This window comes from Rhinopithecus bieti, unplaced genomic scaffold, assembly GCF_001698545.2.
Source record: "Rhinopithecus bieti isolate Rb0 unplaced genomic scaffold, ASM169854v2 scaffold_66136, whole genome shotgun sequence".
Taxonomy (NCBI): domain Eukaryota; kingdom Metazoa; phylum Chordata; class Mammalia; order Primates; family Cercopithecidae; genus Rhinopithecus; species Rhinopithecus bieti.
The window spans coordinates 31151-50541 of NW_016825124.1; the positions used below are offsets into that span (position 1 = coordinate 31151).

The 19391-nt window shown below is 41.9% G+C and overlaps 1 protein-coding gene across 2 annotated transcripts in view; it reads left to right on the forward strand.

The window, feature by feature from the left end:
* The window catches only part of GINS1 (GINS complex subunit 1), a 42105-nt gene that overhangs the window by 19184 nt on the left and 3530 nt on the right, over nt 1-19391 (forward strand). For both annotated transcript variants that reach the window (XM_017862779.1, XM_017862780.1), the window contains exon 6: nt 17434-17508. In XM_017862779.1, coding sequence (XP_017718268.1) covers nt 17434-17508 — 75 coding nt within the window. The remainder of the gene's footprint in view (nt 1-17433; nt 17509-19391) is intronic.

Below are 19391 nucleotides of genomic sequence, written 5' to 3' on the forward strand. Positions count from 1 at the left end.
AATCACCTGAGGTTGGGAATTCGAGACCAGCCTGACCAACATGGAGAAACCCCGTCTCTATTAAAGATACAAAATTAACCGCGTGTGGTGACGCATGCCTGTAATCCCAGCTACTGGGGAGGCTGAGGCAGAAGAATTGCTTAAACTTGAGAAGCAGAGGTTGCAGTGAGCCGAGATCGTGCCATTGCACAATTTTTTTTTTTTTTTTTTTTGAGATGGAGTTTTGCTCTTGTTGCCCAGGCTGGAGTGCAATAGCGCTACCTTGGCTCACTGCAACCTCCACCTCCCGGGTTCAAGCAATTCTCCTGCCTCAGCCTCCCAAGTAGCTGGCATGCGTTACCACACCCTACTAATTTTGTATCTTTAGTAGAGATGGGGTTTCTCCATGTTGGTCAGGCTGGTCTCGAACTCCTGACCTCAGGTGATTCTCCCTCCTCGACCTCCCAAAGTGCTGGGATTACAGGCATGAGCCACTGCACCTGGCCCAGAATTTCCTTCCTTTTTAAGGATGAGTAATATTCCTTGTCTGGCTATACCACATTTTGCTTATCCATTTATCCATCAATGGACACTGACTGGGGTGCTTCTTTATTTTAGCTATCATTTTATGATTAATGCTGCTTATGAACGTGGATATATAAATCTCTTTGAGACTCTGCTTTTAATTTTGGGGGGCATATATCCAGAGTGGAATTACTAGATCATATGGTAATACTATGTTTGAGGAATTGTCATACTGCTGTCTGCAGCAGCCATACCATTTTACATTCCAACATTACACAGGGGTTCCATTTTCTCTACATCCTCATCAACACTAAATATTTTGGGTTGTTTTGTTTTGTTTTTGAGACAGAGTTTCGCTCTTGTCACCCAGGCTGGAGTGCAGTGGCACGATCTCAGCTCACTGCAACCTCCACCTCCTAGGTTCAAGTGATTCTCCCGCCTCAGCCTCCCGAGTAGCTGGGATTACAGGTGCACCACACTTGGCTAATTTTTGTATTTTTAGTAGAGACAACGTTTCACCATTTTGGCCAGGCTGGTCTTGAACTCCGTACCTCAGGTGATCCTCCTGCCTCAGCCTCCCAAAGGCATGAGTCACCATGCCTGGCCTTGTTCTGTTTTTTAATCACAGCCATCCTAAAGGATGTAAAAATGTGGTTTTGACTTTTATTTCCCTAAGGATTAGTGATGTAGAGCTTCTTTTCTTATGCTTATTAGCTATTCCTATGTCTTCTTTGGAGAAATGTTTATTTAAGTAATTGGCCCCCTTTGTGGGGCCCATTTTCAAATAGGATGTTGTTGTGGAGATTTAGAAATCCTTTATGTATTCAGTATATTAATTTGTTATCAGATATATTATTTGCAAATATTTTCTCCTATTCTCTGGGTTGCGTTTTTATGCTGTTGATAGTATCTTTTTTTTTCTTTTTCTATTTTCTTCCTTCAGTATCATGTTACTATTTTAAAATTTTCATGCTGCCCAGTTTGTCAGTTTTTTTTTTTTTTTGAGATGGAATTTTGCTCTTGTTGCCCAGACTGGAGTGCAGTGGCGTGATCTCGGCTCACTGCAACCTCTGCTTCCTGGGTTCAAGCAATTCTCCTGCCTCAGCCTCTTGAGTAGCTGGGATTACAGGCACCCGCCACCACACTCAGCTAATTTTTGTATTTTTAGTAGAGATGGGGTTTCATCATGTTGGCCAGGCTAGTCTTGAAATCCTGACCTCAGGTGATCCCCCCGCCTGAGGCTCCCAAAGTGCAGGGATTATAGGCGTGAGCCACCGCACCCAGCCAACTTTTTTGTTTTGTTGGCTGTGCCTTTGGAGTCATAGTCCAGAAATCAGTGCTAAATATATTGTCATAAAACTTTTGACCTGTATTTTCTTCTAAGTGTTATGTTGTTTTACATTTACATTTCAGTCTTTGATCCATTTCAAGTTAATTTTTGTATGGTGTTAGGTGATAGTCCAACTTTATTTTTTTGCATGTGGAAATCTAGCTTTCCAAGCATAATGCCCTTTCCCCATTGTGAATGATTTTGATACCTTTGTCAAAAATCATTTGACTATGTAGGCAAGGGTTAGTTTTTATCTCTTTATCCTATTCCATTGTTCTATAAATCTGTCGTACAAAAAATTTTTTTTTATATACACATCTGTCTTTATGCTAGAACTGTAGTATTTTGATCATTGTAGCTTTTGCAGTAAGTTTAAATTAGGGATTTTGGGTCCTTCATTCCTCTTTTTTTTTTTTTTTTTTGAGATGAAGTCTTGGTCTGTTGCCCAGGCTGGAGTACAGTGGCACTATCTTGGCTCACTTCAACCTCCACCTCCTGGGTTCAAGTGATTCTCCTTTCTCAGCCTCCCAAGTAGCTGAGACTAAAGGCGCCTACCACCATGCCTGGCTAATTTTTTATATTTTTAGTAGAGACGGGGTTTCACCATGTTAGCTAGGCTGGTCTCGAACTCCTGACCTCAGGTGATCCACCCACCTCGGCCTCCCAGAGTGCTGAATTGCAGGCATGAGCCACCACATCCAGCCCCATTCCTCTTTTTTAAGGTTGTTTTCACTATTTGAGATCCCTTGAGATTTTATATGGATTGTAGGATGGGTTTTTCTCATGGAGAAAGGTGTCTTTCTCCAAAAGACACCTTTGAGATTATAGTAGGGATTGTGTAGATCACTTTGGGTAGTGTTGACACTACCCAAATCTTAATATTAAATCTTCCAATCCATGAATATGGGATGTGTTTCCAATTGTTGATGTCATCTTTAATTTTCTTCAGCAGTGTTTTTTAGTTTTCATTGTACAAATCTTTCATCTCCTTCATTAATTTAATTTCTGTATATTTTATTCTTTTCACACTGATAAATTGAATTATTTTCATAATTTTTATTTTCAGATTAGTCATTATAAGTATATAGAAATGCAACTGATTTTTGTGTGTTGACTTTGCATCCTGTTACTGTGCTGAATTCATTTATTAGTTCTAAAAGTTTTTTGTGGAATCATTAGAATTTTCTACATGTAAGATCATATCATCTTCAAACGGGTAATTTTAGTTCTTCCTTTTTAATTTAGAATCCTATTTCTTTTTCTGGTCTAATTACTCTGACTGTAACATCCAGTTATATGTTGAATAGAAGTGGCAAAAGCAGAAATCTTTGCCTTGTTAGTGAACTTAGAGGAAAAGCTTTCAGTCTTTCTTTTTCTTTTTGAGACAGAGTCTTGCTCTGTTGCCCAGGCTGGAGTGCAGTGGCGTGATCTCAGCTCACTTCAACATCCACCTCCCAGGTTCAAGCGATTTTCCTGCCACAGCCTCCTGAGCAGCTGGGACTACAGGCACATGCCATCATGCCCAGCTAATTTTTGTATTTTTATAAGAGACAGGGTTTCACCGTATAGGCCAGGCTCGTTTCGAACTCCTGACCTCATCATCCACCCGTCTTGGCCTCCCAAAGTGCTGGGATTACAGGCGTGAGCCACCGCGCCTGGCCAGCTTTCAGTCTTTCACTATTGAATATGATGTTTGCTGTGGAGTTTTCATATATGGCTTTTATTATGTTGATGTATAGTTATCTTCTGTTCCTAGTTTGTTGAGTATTTTTATGAAAGGAAGTTGAATTTTGTCAAATGTTTTTTCTGTATCAGTTGAAATGATCATGTTGTTTTTTTCCCTTTGTTCTGTTAATGACTTATATTAAATTGATTGATTTTCATATCTTGAACTGTCCTTGCATTCCAAGAATAAATCTCAATTGATTTATGATGAACTCTTTTACTATGCTGCTGAATTTGATTTGATACTATTATGTTGAGAATGTTTTTTATGTTTATTTTTTGAGATGGAGTTTCAGTCTGGTTGCCCAGGCTGGAGTGCAATGGCATGATCTTGACTCACCACACAACCTCTGCCTCCTGGGTTCAAGCGATTCTCCTGCCTCAGCCTCCCAAGTAGCTGGGATTACAGGCATGTGCCACCACGCCTGGCTAATTTTGTATTTTTAGTAGAGATGGGGTTTCTCCATGTTAGTCAGGCTGGTCTTGAACTCCCGACCTCAGGTGATCTGCCCACATCAGCCTCCCAAAGTGCTGGGATTACAGGCGTGAGCCACCATGCCTGGCCTGTGTTGAGAATTTTTGCATCAGTGTTCATAATGGACATTGGTCTGTAGTTTTCTTGGAGTATCTTTTCTGGCTTTGGTATTAGGGTAATGCTGGCCTCATAAAATGAGTTAGGGAGATGTTCCCTCCTTTTGTATTTTTTAGAAAAGCTTGAGAAGGATTGGTGTTCTTGAAATGTTTGATAGAATTACCCAGTGAAACCGGGCACGGTGGCTCAAGCCTGTAATCCCAGCACTTTGGGAGGCCGAGATGGGCGGATCACGAGGTCAGGAGATCGAGACCATCCTGGCTAACACAGTGAAACCCCGTCTCTACTAAAAAATACAAAAAACTAGCTGGGCAAGGTGGCGGGCGTCTGTAGTCCTAGCTACTCGGGAGACTGAGGCAGGAGAATGGCGTAAACCCAGGAGGCGGAGCTTGCAGTGAGCTGAGATCCGGCCACTGCACTCCAGCCTGGACGACAGAGCAAGACCCGTCCCAAAAAAAAAAAAATTACCCAGTGAAGCCATCAGGTCCAGCGTTTTCTTAATTGAGAGATTTTTGATAAGTGGTTTAGTTTCCTTACTAGCTATAGGTCTATTCCAATTTAATAGTTCTTCATCATTCAGTCTTTGTAGGTTTGTGTTTCTTGGAAATTTGTCTATTTCATCTAGGTTTTCCAATTTGTTGGTGTACAATTGTTCATGGGACTCTTAGAACCCTTTTTATTTCTAGAGGATTGGTAGTAATGTCCTCACTTTCATTTCTGATTTTAATTTTAATTTGAGCCTTCTTTTATTCTTAGTCTGTCTAGCTAAAGGTTTGTAAGTTTTGTTGACCTTTTAAAATAACCAAATTTTAGTTTTACTGGTTTTCTCTATTGTGTTTCTATTCTTTATTTATTAGTGTCTGCTCTAATCATTATTTCCTCCTTCTAGCTTTAGGTTTAGCTTGCTTTTCTTTTTCTGGTTCCTTAAGGTGTAAAGTTAGGTGGTTGGTTTGAAATTTGTCTTCTTTTGTTTTTGTTTCTTTTTTCTTTTTTTTGAGACAGGATCTCACTCTGTTACCCAGGCTGTAGTGCAGTGGCACAATCTCAGCTCACTTCATCCTCTGCCTCCAGGGTTCACGCGATTCCCATGCCTCAGCCTCCCGAATAGCTGGGACTATAGGGTGCACCACCACACCCGGCTAATTTTTGTATTTTTTTAGTGGAGAGAGGATTTTAGCGTATTGTCCAGTCTGGTCTCAAACTCCTTACCTCAAGTGATGCACCCACCTTGGCCTCACAAAGTACTGGGATTACAGGTGTGAGCCACCATGCCTGGCCTTGTTTTTTTTTTTTTTTTTTTTTTTTTTTTTTGAGATGGAGTCTCACTCTGTCGGCCAGGTTGGAGTGCAGTGGCCAGATCTCAGCTCACTGCAAGCTCCGCCTCCTGGGTTCCCGCCATTCTCCTGCCTCAGCCTCCCGAGTAGCCGGGACTACAGGCGCCCGCCACCGCGCCCGGCTAATTTTTTTTTGTATTTTTAGTAGAGACGGGGTTTCACTGTGTTAGCCAGGATGGTCTCGATCTCTTGACCTTGTGATCCGCCCGTCTCGGCCTCCCAAAGTGCTGGGATTACAGGTGTGAGCCACCGCGCCCGGCTTGTTTTTGTTTTTGAGACAAAGTCTCACTGTGTTTTCCAGGCTGAAGTGCAGTGATGCGATCTTAGCTTACTGCAACCTCCATTTGCTGGGTTCAAGCGATCCTTACACCGCAGCCTCCGGAGTAGAGTACCCGGGACTATAGGCATGTGCCTCCATGCCCAGCTAATTTTTGTATTTTTAGTAGAGACAGGGTTTTGCCATGTTGGCCAGGCTGGTCTCAAACTCCTGACCTCAAATGATCTGCTGCCTCAATCTCCCCAAGTGCTGGAATTGCAGGCGTGAGCCACCGTGCCTGGCCATGAAATCTGTCCTATTTTTTAATGTAGGTGTTTATGTTTGTAATTATAAATTTCTCACTTAGTACTGCTTTTGCTGCATTCCATACATTTTGATGTGTTATGTTTTTGTTTTTTCACCTCTAAGTATTTTCAGATTTTCCTCGTGATTTCCTCTCTTTTCTTTTTTCTTTTCTTTTCTTTTCTTTTTTCTTTTCTTTTCTTTCTTTTCTTTCTTTCTTTTTGTGTGACGGAGTCTCACTCCGTTGCCCAGGCATTGTGGCACGATCTCGGCTCACTGCAACCTCTGCCTTGCGAGTTCAGGTGATTCTCTTGCCTCAGCCTCCCAAGTGACTGGGATTTCAGGACTGCACCACCACGCCCGGCTAATTTTTGTATTATTATTATTATTATTATTTTTGAGACAGAGTCTCGCTCTGTTGTCCAGGCTGGAGTGCAGTGGTGTGATCTTGGCTCACTACAACCTCCGCCTCCCGAGTTCAAGCAATTCTCCTCCCTCAGCCTCCTGAGTAGCTGGGATTGGAGGCATGTACCACCATGCCTGGCTAATTTTTGTATTTTTAGTAGAGATGGGGTTTTGCCATGTTGGTCAGGCTGGTCTCAAATTCCTGACCTCAGGAGATCTGCCTACCTCGGCCTCCCGAAGTGCTGGGATTATAGGCATGAGCCACCACACCTGGCAGATGAATTGTTGTTAGGTGTGTCTATACTTGTTATATTTTCTTCTTTATATTATATATTTATTACATATTATGTTATATATTATGTTTTTTATATGTTAATTTATTCCATAATATTGTATTTTTATATATTCTATAATATATAATATTCTTTTTTGTCTATGGTAAATTTTAAATTTAAAGTCCATTATAGGTAATATTAGTATAACCACCCTGGTTCTCTTTTGGCAGCTATTTGCATAGAATATCTTCTTCCACCCTTTCACTTTCAGTCTATTAATGTTTGTGTCTTTGGGTCTATAGTGAGTGTCTTGTAGACAACATGTGATTGGATCCTTTTGTTTAATCCATTCTGCTAATCTCTGTCTTTTGCTTAAAGAATTTAATCCATTCCCTTTAACATAATTACTGATAAGGAAGGACTTCTATCATTTTGCTGTTTTTCTATATGCCTTATAACTTTTTTTCTTGCAATGGACTAGGAAATAATAACTTTTTTGTCTCTCATTTCCTGCATTATTGCCTTCTTCAGTATTTAGTTGATTTTTTGAAACATTTAGATTTCTTTCTCATTTCCTCATTACCCCCTACAGATACCAAGATCCATGGTTCTCAAGTCCCTTATATAAAGTAGTATGGTATTTGAATAGTACCTAGGTACATGCTGTTGTATACTTTGAATCATCTCTGTATTACTTACTTTATACAATATAAATGCGATAGATATAGTTGTTATACCATATCATTTTTAGGGAATAATAATAAGGAACAAAAGTCTGTAGATGTTCAGTACAGACACAGCCATCCATTTGTTTAAAAAATGTTTCGATCCGGAACCCACAGACACAGAGGACCAGCTATATTCTATAGCTGTTTTCTTTGTGGTTAGTGATAGCTAGTACATTTAATATCTTAAAATTATAACACTTTAATTTCAACTTAATTACAGCAGCTTGACTTCAGTAACATACCAAAATTCTGATCCTTCCAAGCTTCATCCTTATTTCTGTTGTTGATGTCACAAAACTACATCTTTATATGTTGTGAGCCCCAAAACGTAAACTGATAAGTCTTTTAAATGCATTAGTTTCTTAAATTGTGTAGAAAACAAAATGTAGGTTTGCGAAGTTATAGTAATATTAGCTTTTAGACTAATCAGTTTTTTTAAAAAATGTGTTAGTCACTGAAATCATGTAAAAAACAAAAAATAGGGGCGGGGGGTGGTGGCTCTTACGCCTGTAATCCTAGCACTTTGGGAGTCCGAGGTGGGTGGCTCAGAAATTTGAGACCAGCCTGGGCAACATGGCAAAACCCCATCTCTACTAAAATTACAAAACAGCCGGGTGTGGTGGCATGAGCTTGTAGTTTCTGCTGTTCAGGAGGCTAAGGCAGGAGAATCACTTGAACCAGGAGGCAGAGATTGCAGTGAACTGGGATCGTACAATTGCCCTCCAGCCTGGGCGACAGAATGTGTCTCCCCACTCTCCCTCCCAGAAAAAGAAAACCAACAAAAAATAGAATTATAAAGTGTTGCAATATTGCTAGGTTTTAGAATTTTCCATGTATTCACTGTCTTAGTCCATTTGAGCAGCTAAAACAAAATACCTGAGAGTAGGTAGTTTCTAATGAACAGTAACTTTTTTCTTTTCTTTTTTTTTTAAAGAGACAAGGTCTTGCTCCGTTTGTCACCCAGGCTGGGGTGTGGTGGTACAATCATAGTTCACTACAGCCTTGAACTCCTGGGCTCAATCAATCCTCCTGCCTCGGCCTCCCGAGTAGCTATGACTACAGGCATGCACTACCATGCCTGGCTAATGTTTAAATTTTTTGTAGAGACGCGACCTTGCTATATTGCCAAGGGTAGTCTTGAACTCTTGGCCTCAAGCAGTCCTCCTGCCTCAGCCTCTCAGTGTTGGGATTATAGGTTTGAGCCACTGTGCCCAGCCAGCCTGTCTCAGTTAATTCTGGAAGCCTGGAGGTCCAAGATCAAAGTGCCAGCAGATTCATTTTTCTTCTCTGGGCTACATACACTCTGCTTCCAATGTGGTGCCTTGAATGCTGCACCTCTGGAGGACTGAAATGCAGTGTCCTTGCGTGGCAGAAGCTGGAAGGACAAAAAGGACCAAACTCCTTCCATAAGTCATTTTATAATGGCATAAATCCATTTATGAAGGCAGAGCCCTTATGCCCTAACCACCTCACCAAAGTCCCCACCTCCCAACACTGTTGAATTGGGGATTAAGTTTCTACCACATTGATTTTTGGGGACACATTCAGACACAGCATTTACCTATATTGAGATCTTTATTTCTTAACATGGGTTCAAGTTACTGTCTTGTGATAGTTACCATATATAGGATTTGGTTGGCGATGTTGTTCTTTTAGTACTTTGAATATACTGGCCCACTGCCTTCTGGCCTCCAAAGTTTGTAATAAGAAATCTGGTGAAGGCCGGGTGCGGTGGCTCAAGCCTGTAATCCCAGCACTTTGGGAGGCCGAGACGGGCGGATCACGNAAAAAAAAAAAAAAAAAAAAGAGAAATCTGGTGAAAATCTTATTGAGGATCCCAGGTATGTGATGACTTACTTATCTTTTGCTGCTTTCTTTTTGAATTTTTTAGAGACAGGGTCTCGCTGTGTCAAGCAGGATGAACCGCAGTGGCACAATCATAGCTCACTGTAATCTCAAACTCCTGGGATGAAGCAATCCACCTCAGCCTCCCAAGTAGCTAGGACTAGAGGCGCATACTTCCAAGCCTGGCTAATTTTTAAACTTTTTGGGGCCAGGTGTGGTGGCTCACGCCTGTAATCCCAGCACTTTTGGAGGCCGAGGCAGGCAGTTCATGGGGTCAGGAGTTCGAGACCAGCCTGACCAACATGATGAAACCCCATCTCTACTAAAAATACAAAAATTAGCCGGGTGTGGTGGCGCACGCCTGTAATCCTAGCTACTCGGAAGGCTGAGGGAGGAGAATTGCTGGAACTCGGGAGGCAGATGTTACAGTGAGCCAAGATCGCTCCACTGCACTCCAGCATGGATGACAGAGCGAGATTCTATCTGAAAAAAAAAAAAAAAAAAAAAACAGAAAAAGCTTTTTGTAGAGTTAAGTCTCTGTCTGTCACCCAGGCTGGAGTGCAGTGGCACGATCTCAGCTCATTGCAACCTCCACCTCCAGGGTTCACGTCATTCTCCTGCCTCAGCCTCCCAAGTAGCTGGGATTATACAGGCACCCGCCACCATGCCCAGCTAATTTTTTTTTTTTTTTTGGTATTTTTAGTAGAGACGGAGTTTCACCCTGTTAGCCAGGATGGTCTCGATCTCCTGACCTCGTGATCCGCTCACCTCGGCTTCCCAAAGTGCTGGGATTACAGGCGTGAGCCACCGCGCCAGGCTGAATTAAACTTTTTGTAGAGGCGGGGTCTCCCTGTGTTACCTAGGCTGGTCTCAACCTCTTGGCCTCAAGTGATCATCCCAACTTGGCCTCCCAAAATGCTGAGATTACAGGTGTGAGCCACCCTGCCCAGCCCTCTCTTGCTACTTTCAAGATTCTTTGTCTTTTGAAAGTTTGATTATAATGTGTCTCATTGCGAGTCTCTTTGAGTTCATCTTGTAGTTTGTTGAGCTTCTTTGATGTTTATATTTATGTATTTTATCAAATTCAAGGAGTTTTCAGTTATTATTTCTTCAAAGATTCTCTCTGCCCCTTTGTCTTTCTTTTCTTGTTTTGCTTGATGGCGCCCGTTAGGTCTCTCAGGCTCCATCCTTTTCTTTGGTCTTTTTTTCTTTTTGTTCTTCAGGGTTAGTCATTTCTGTTGTCCTGTCTTCACGTTTGCTTATTCTTCTGCCTGCTCCAATCTGTCTTTGAATCTCTCAAGTGAATTTTTCATTTTGGTTTTTACAGTTCTCAGCTCCAGAGTATCTTTTTGGTCTTTTTAGGTTTTCTATTTCTCTATTACTTCCATTTTGTTCATGCATTGTTTCCTTAATCTTCTCCCCATCTTCCTGTAGTTCTTAGAGCGTCTTTAAAACTCCTGTTGTAAAGTCTTTGTGTAGTAGATCTTCCATCAAGTCTTTTTCAGGGACCATTTCTTATTTTTCTTTTTCCTTTCAATGGACCATACTTTTATGTTTCTTTGTATGCCTTGTGATTTGATTGTTTTTGTTGAAAACCAGACATTTGAATCTAATAATGTTATAACTCTGTAAATCAGATTCTCCCCCTTCGCCCAGGGTTTGCTGCTTTTGTTACTGTTTTTGTTTTTTTGATTGTTGTAAGTTGTCGCTGTGCTTAGAATCAACCTGGGTATAACTTTTCTCAAATCTTTTTTTTTTTTTTTTTTGACGGAGTTTCACTCTGTCGCCCAGGCTGGAGTGCAGTGGTACGATCTCGACTCACTGCAACCTCCGCCTCCCAGATTCACGCCATTCTCCTGCCTCAGCCTCCCGAATAGCTGGGACTACAGGCACCTGCCACTACGCCTGGCTAATTTTTTTGTATTTTTAGTAGAGATGGGGTTTCATCATGTTAGCCAGGATGGTCTCGATCTCCTGACCTCGTGATCCACCCGCCTCAGCCTCCCAAAGTGCTGGGATTACAGGCATGAGCCACCATGCCTGGCCTCAAATCTTTATTGAACCCATGCCTTTCCTTGGACATGCATGGTCACTTTCTAATTTTTACTGTATACACAGTTGCTTTTCACTGTCCTAGTCTTTAATGTCTGGCTCCTAGAAGGGGAAAAAAGAAAATGAATGGGGTGGGAAAACGGGGCTAGCTCTTTATTTTAATTATTTATTTATTTACTTTTTTTTCTTTTTTTTTTTTGAGGTGGAGTCTCGCTCTGTCTGTCACTTAGGCTGGAGTGCAGGGGCTGATCTCCGTTCACTGCATGCTCCACCTCCTGGGTTCATGCCATTCTCCTGCCTCAGCCTCCCGAGTAGCTGGGACTACAGGCGCCTGCCACCACGCCCGGCTAATTTTTTGTATTTTCTTTTTTTAGTAGAGACGGGGTTTCATCATATTAGCCAGGATGGTCTCGATCTCCTGACCTTATGATCCGTCTGTCTCGGCCTCCCAAAGTGCTGGGATTACAGGCATAAGCCACCGTGCAGGGCCGGTGCTAGCCCTTTAAATCCCCTGGAATTCACTTCAGTGGAATGTGGGAGGGTCTTGCAGCCTTTAAGAAGGTATGACAAAATGTCTGCCAGCCTCATCATTTGCGCCTCTGTGATCAGAAACAGCAATCAGCAGTGCGGAGCAGGCTGCTTTTTGCACACTCTGCTCCAGCAACCCGTGTACATGCTACTCCAAGAACATGCACTGTGACCTGCCACAAAGCTAGGAACAGGGGATGGTTAGCTGTTGCTATGCTAAGAGGCAAAATGGACAGCAAATTGCAGTGAATGCTTGTCAAAGCTCCAACCTCAAGCCTTCAGTAGACTCCAGAGTTCCAAAATACTGATGTCAGACAGAGTCTGCCCGTGCAGTTGTTGTGGAGGTAGGGAGACAGATTCCTGATGTTTCCTACTGTACCATTTTACTTGAATCCAGGAGTTATTTACATTACTTTAAAACACATAAATTATATATTCCTGGTACATATGTTCTGAGGACAAAAGAATTGCAAAGAGTTCTTAACCTGTTTTTACTAATCATGTTATTAGTAATAATTTTGTTACTGTTATTTTGAAACAGTTTTCATATTGAAGAATAGAGCAAAAGGGTAATTGAAATTACCAACAGTTTTCAGAATAAGAGAAAAGGGGCTGGAAAGGGGCTGGGCACAGGCAGCTCACACTTGTATCCCAGCCCTTGGGGAGCCGAGCCGGTGATCACCTGAGGTCAGGAGTTTGAGACCAGCCTGGCCAACATGGTGGAAACCCCATCTCTACTAAAAAATACATAAATTAGGCCGGGCGCGGTTGGCTGAAGCCTGTAATCCCAGCACTTTGGAGGCCGAGACGGGCGGATCCACGAGGTCAGGAGTCGAGACCATCCTGGTAACAAAGGTGAAAACGCCGTCTCTACTAAAAAAAATACAAAAACTAGCTGGGCGTGGTGACGGGCCGCTGTAGTCCCGCTACCTTCGGAGCTGAGGCAGGAGAATGGCGTAAACCTGGGAGGCGGAGCCTTGCAGTGACTGAGATCCGGCCACTGCACTCCAGCCCTGGCGACAGAGCGAGACTCCGTCTCAAATAAAAAAAAACAAAAAAAAAAAAAAAAACAAAAATTAGCCAGATGTGGTGGCAGGTGCCTGTAATCCCAACTACTCAGGAGGTTGAGGCAGGAGAATCACTTGAACCCAGGAGAAGGAGGTTGCAGTGAGCTGAGTTGGTGGCATTGCACTCCAGCCTGGTCAATAAAGAGCAAAGCTCCATCTCAAAAAAAAAAAAAAAAGAGAGAGAGCGAGAGAAAAGAGATTCAAAGTTGAAAAACTTAAGGGAAAATCCTATATTCCTAAATTTGAGTTTGAAGCATAAGCAGGAACTCATGAATCGTCCCTTCTTTAAAAAACAAAAAGTAGGGGTCAGGTGCAGTGGCTCATGCCTGTAATCTCAGCACTTTGGGAGGCCAAGGTGGGCAGATCACCTGAGGTCGGGAGTTTGAGACCAGCCTGACCAACATGGAGAAACCCCATCTCTACTAAAAATACAAAATTAGCCAGGCTTGGTGGCACATGTCTGTAATCCCAGCTACGCAGGAGTCTGAGGCAGGAGAATCACTTGAACCCGGGAGGTAGAGGTTGCGGTGAGCCAAGATTGCGCCATTGCACTCCAACCTGGGCAGCAAGAGCGAAACTCTGTCTCAAAAAAAAAAAAAAAGTATTGATTAGCTCTGCCCACTGAAAAGGCCTAGAAACAATGACCAAGCCAGTTAGCCATGAGTGTCCAGATTCTATACCTAAATGCCACTTCCCACTAAAGTAAACCAGGACTCCTGGCACAAAAATAAGTTGATTCCAGGTTCTGAATAAAAAATGTACAAACTGAGCATGAAACATCTTGTCTTCCCAGAAAGGAAGGAAGGTGTCAAGGACTAAGCGGGGACTGCTGGAAGGATGTGGGGGCCAGTTTGAAGGAGCTCTTGCTAACCAAAAAACGGACAATTTTAGCATCAACGTGAATAATAACTGCAGTGAATTGGATTACATCAATTATGTTAGAAACATGAATGCATAATGACACCAAAGAACAACAATTTTTTTTTTTTTTTGAGGTAGTATCTGGGTCTGTTGCCCAGGCTGGTGTACAATGGTACAATCTTGGCTCATTTGTTATTTAGAACATGGAATCAACTATTTTAGTGCAAGGAGTCCTGGTTTACTTTAGAAACCTCCACCTCCCAGGCTCAAGTCATCCTCCCACCTCAGCTCCCACTTCAGCTTCCAGAGTAGCTGTGATTACAGGTGCTCACAACCACATCCAGCTAATTTTTGTATTTTTTGTAGAGATGGGATTTCACTATGTTGCCCAGGCTCATCTTGAACTCCTAAGCTCAAGCAATCCTCTTGCCTCTCCCTCCCAAAGTGCTGGGAATACAGGCATGAGCCACCGTGCCTGGCCAACAAAATTTTTAAAAAATAAAACATTTTTGAGGTTTCCTTGGAGAATGTGAGGGATCCAACTCATGGGAAAGGTGGCAAGTTAGAGAATGGAATCAAAGCATCCATTGCCTTTACTATACAAACTCTATCTTAACGTGGCCCAATAGTTTACAAAGGAAATTTTTTTTTATAGAAGAATTCCAGCTAACAAATGTAGTAGGAATATAAGAATTAGATTAATGCTTGTAACCCTTTATTTACTAAAACCTTTCAGTGGATAATGGAGATCTTTATAATGCATAAGTATGGATGACACTTGGGCCACGGATTAACCTCAATATCCAAAAAGAGACAGCTAGGCACTGTGTTTTATGGGGTCTTGTAATAGAAAGTACATAACACCATTTGCCGCAAAGTCACCTTATCTGATGTAGACCTAACTTCCATTTTATAGGAAACGCAGGGACAAAGGAACATGTTAAATGACCCCAAAGAAATCCACAACAAAATCTTGATTGTGAAAACTTGTACTGACCCTGTGCAGTGACTCATGCCTATAATCCCAACACTTTGGGAGGCCAAGGCAGGAATATTGCTTGAGACCAGGTGTTCAAGGCTGCAGTGACAAACTACTCACCCAATTTTTTCAACAAATAAAATGCCAAGAGGAAGGAAAAAATAAAGAGGAAGTGAAACCTATAGATTAAAAAAGACTTACAAGACATTAAAAAAAAAAAAGTGATGTGTGGCTTTGTTGGATTCTGATTTCAACATGGAAACCTTAAAAAAATTCATGAGACAATTTGGGTACTAACTAGATAGTTCATGATATTAAAAATTATTAAATAAGGCTGGGCACGGTGGCTCATGCCTGTAACCCCAGCACTTTGGGAGGCTGCAGGTGGATCATTTGCGGTCAGGATTCGAGACCAGCCTGGCCAACATGGTAAAAACCCTGTCTCTACTAAAAATACGAAAAAATTAGCTGGGCATGGTGGCGCACTCCTGTAATCCCAGCTACTAGGGAGGCTGAGGCAGGAGAATTGCTTGAACCTGGGAAGCAGAGGTTCCAGTGAGCCAAGATCACACCACTGCACTCTAGCCTGGGTGACAGAGTGAGACTCTGTCTCAAAAATAAATAAATAAATGCCAATACTCTCTCATCTTAATAATTTTTATTTATTTATTTGAGATGGAGTCTCATTCTGTCACCCAGGCTGGAGTGCACTGGTGTGATCTCGCTCATTGCAACCTCAGCCTCCTGAGTAGCTGGGATTACAGGCACGCACCACCACACCCAGCTAAATTTTGTGTTTTTAGTAGAGGCAGGGTTTCACCATGTTGACCAGGCTGGTCTTGAATTCCTGACTTCAGGTGATCCACCTGCCTCAGCCTCCCCAAATGCTGGGATTATAGTCATGAGCTGCCATGTACAGTCAGTATTGGGATTTTTTAAAAGTATCTGGTTTTATAGAAGTAGACAGTAGAATATTTACAGATAAGGTGAAATGATATCTAAGATTTGCTTCAGAATAACCCACAAGTGGGTGAGGGGAACAAACTTGGCCATGTGTTGATGTCAGTTGATGGGGACATGGTATAGTCTTTTTACTTTTGAATGTGTTTGAGATTTTCCAAAATAAAAGTATTTAGTGAAGCCAATGCGGCCAGGCGTGGTGGCTCATACCTGTAATCCCAGCACTTTGGGAAGCAGGGGCAGGCCGATCATTTAAGGTCAGGAGTTTGAAACCAGCCTGGCCACCATGGTGAAACCCCGTCTCTACTAAAAATTTAAAAATTAACTGGGCATGGTGGTGACCACCTGTAATCCCAGCAACCCAGGAGACTGAGGCAGGAGAATTGTTTGAGCCTGGGAGGTAGAGGTTGCAGTGCGTGGAGATCGCACCACTGCACTCTGGCCTGGGCAACAGAGCAAGACTCCATCTCAGAAAAAAAAAAAAAGCAAATGCAAAGGGCTTGGGGGATTTTTCTGGAGTGATATTTCTCATATTTATTTATTTTTTATTTTTTTATTTTTATTTATTTATTTTTTTTGAGACGGAGTCTTGCTCTGTCACCTGGGCTGGAGTGCAGTGGCCAGATCTCAGCTCACTGCAAGCTCTGCCTCCCGATTTATGCCATTCTCCTGCCTCAGCCTCCCGAGTAGCTGGGACTATAGGCGCCCGCCACCTCGCCCGGCTAGTTTTTCTTTTTTTTTTGTATTTTTTAGTGGAGACGGGGTTTCACCGTATTAGCCAGGATGGGCTCGATCTCCTGACCTCGTGATCCGCCCGTCTCGGCCTCCCAGAGTGCTGGGATTACAGGCTTGAGCCACTGTGCCCGGCTATTTCTCATATTTAATTAAAATACTTTGAGTGCTTTTGTAAAATTCTGGAGGGATGGTAGGACATGATAAAATTATCTGGAAAAGTGGAAGATATAGTTGTTGCTGGCATTGACTCTCCTGGCGACAGTAGCAGTTCATCGCTAGTACTCGTGAGAATAACCTTCAGTCTGAATTCTCCTAGAAGAGGAAAAGTGCCCCCTTACTTCCTGTGGCAGCACTTAGTGCTGTAGCAGGTCTGTAACCTGTACCTGGAAACACCTTTGCAGTTGCAGAGGTGGATATCAGAAGGCTGCCACTCCTGAATCCTGTCACGTGAGGTGGCATCTGCTCCTCCATGGTGTACTTCTAAGTATTCCTGGGAAATCATCTGAATTTTGAATGGGATTGGAAGAATTGCTTCCAAAAACAAATACTGCAGACTTACTTGTGTCCCATTCTCAGATATTGATATTTTATGGGAGGGATCTATAAGAAGCAGGTTGGAGCAGATCTAAAGCATTCCTTGTAGATAGATATTTCACCTGCTTAATTTTTCAAGATTTCAGAGGGAAAGGAGACAACATCATTGTCTTCCTTCATCGCCTTGCTCTCAGCACTGACATTTATTTTCTAGCAGAGATTTTGCGATTCTTCTTCCTCCTTGTCAAAACTGGACACTTGAAACTATTAGAATACCACAGTAGTAGTACTATGCCTAAGTACACAGAGAGGAAACACAAAGTCCTTACTGTCTGTGTATTTGTATAATGCCGATTTATTTTTTGGTCACTGCATATTAAAAACTAATTTAGATAAAATATCTCACGTTTTTTCTTTCAGGTCCGATGTCTAAAAGACTATGGAGAATTTGAAGTTGATGATGGCACTTCAGTCCTTTTAAAAAAAAATAGCCAGGTATTTCTTATCTTCAGATACTTTAAATCTGAGTGCTGAATGGTAGAAAAGTTGGAATAGCAAGATAAATATCAACTTGTGATGATCGTTTATATCTTAGGCATTATCTTTAGTATAATACACCCTGTTCTGTACTTTTTCTGAATATTAAGACTGGAAGCAAATGTTGTATATATTAAGAAACGATTAATTCATTTAGTAAGATATTGCTTATATTTAAAGTTCCTAAGCAGTTTTTTTACCTTACACTTTGCCTTATAATTCCTAGTTCTTTAGCAAGACAATAGTGATACAGATTTTCTATTTTCAAAAAAAGAATTTTCAAGTATTTACTATGTAAACATAACAATTTAATAGAGAAAGATTAAAATTGTAAAGTTGTAACTTAAGCTAAATTTGTCCTTATAAGGAATCTCTATATATATATCTGTCTGTCTATCTATCTATCTATCTATCTATCTATCTATCTATCTATCTATCTATCTATTTTTAAAGAAAATAGAGATGGGGTCTTGCTGTGTTGACCATGCTAGTCTTGAACTCCTGGGCTCAAGCAATCCACCCACCTTGGCATCCTAATGTGCTAGGATTACAGGTGTGAACCACCATGCCCAAAGTAATCTCAGTATATTAATTATTTCCCTAGAAATCTTCAAATTCACATTAGATGAATTCACATTAGCTAAATTATTACTTTTATTTATTTATTTATTTTTGAGATGGAGTCTTGCTCTGTTGCCCAGGCTGGAGTGCAGTGGCGCAATCTCCACTCACTGCAAGGTCCACCTTCTGGGTTCACGCCATTCTTCTGCCTCAGCCTCCCAAGTAGCTGGGACTACAGGCGCCCACCACCACTCCCGGCTAATTTTTTTTTTTGGATTTTTGGTAGAGATGGGGTTTCACTGTGTTAGCCAGGATGATCTTGATCTCCTGACCTTGTGATATGCCTGCCTCTGCCTCCCAAAGTGCTGGGATTACAGCCGTGAGCCACCGCGCCTGGTCTATTATTATTTTTTTGAGGCAGGGTCTGGCTGTGTTCTCCAGGCTGGAGTGCAGTGGCGCAATCTCTGCTCATTGCAACCTCTGCCTCCTGGGCTCAAGTGATCCCCCGCCCTCAGCCTCCCAAGTAGCCGGACCACAGGTGCGCACCACCACACCCATTTAATTTTTGTATTTTTTGTAAAGACGGAGTTTCACCAGTTGGCCAGGCTGGTCTTGAACTACTGAGCTCAAGCAATCCACCCACCTCAGCCTCCCAAAGTGCTGGGATTACAGGTGTAAGCCACTGTGCCTGACCATTAAATTTTTTATCCTATCCCAATTTTCTGAAGTCGTGAGGAGGAAAAATGACCTAATAAAAGCTGTTCTTTTTCTTTTCCTTGCCTGCCATCTTGGGGTCAGCTATTTAGGATCTGATGACCCTAAGGATTTGGTGTTCACTTTGTTCATGGCAGGGAGCAAAAGAATGTTTCAGGTCATGTGGTTCTTGAGCTTATTTTCCTAACAGGGTGAGTTGATCTGTTATTTTACTAATACCCTTGGAGCTTTAAAACTGTTTTACTAATAGTTGACTAAAATTATTTTACTAATACCCTTGGAGCTTCTAAAACAAAGGTTGAATATTTTTAAAAAAGATTTTGAGGGTTCCCTAAAGTCTTTGGTTGTTAAGGCAAGAATTTCTGTCCCAGTATTCTCTTAGGACACTAATGAATTGAAAGCAGATAATGAATTAATGCTCTGATAAGCAGCTATATTTCTGGAGGGCCCAGGAGGAAGCTCTGATTCACAAGAACAAGAAAAAAGCCATCCTCAAAGCAAGATATGCGAAATGTCCCTTCATCCCAAATGCTGTCCTGTGGTTGAATTTTTTTTTTTTTTTTTTG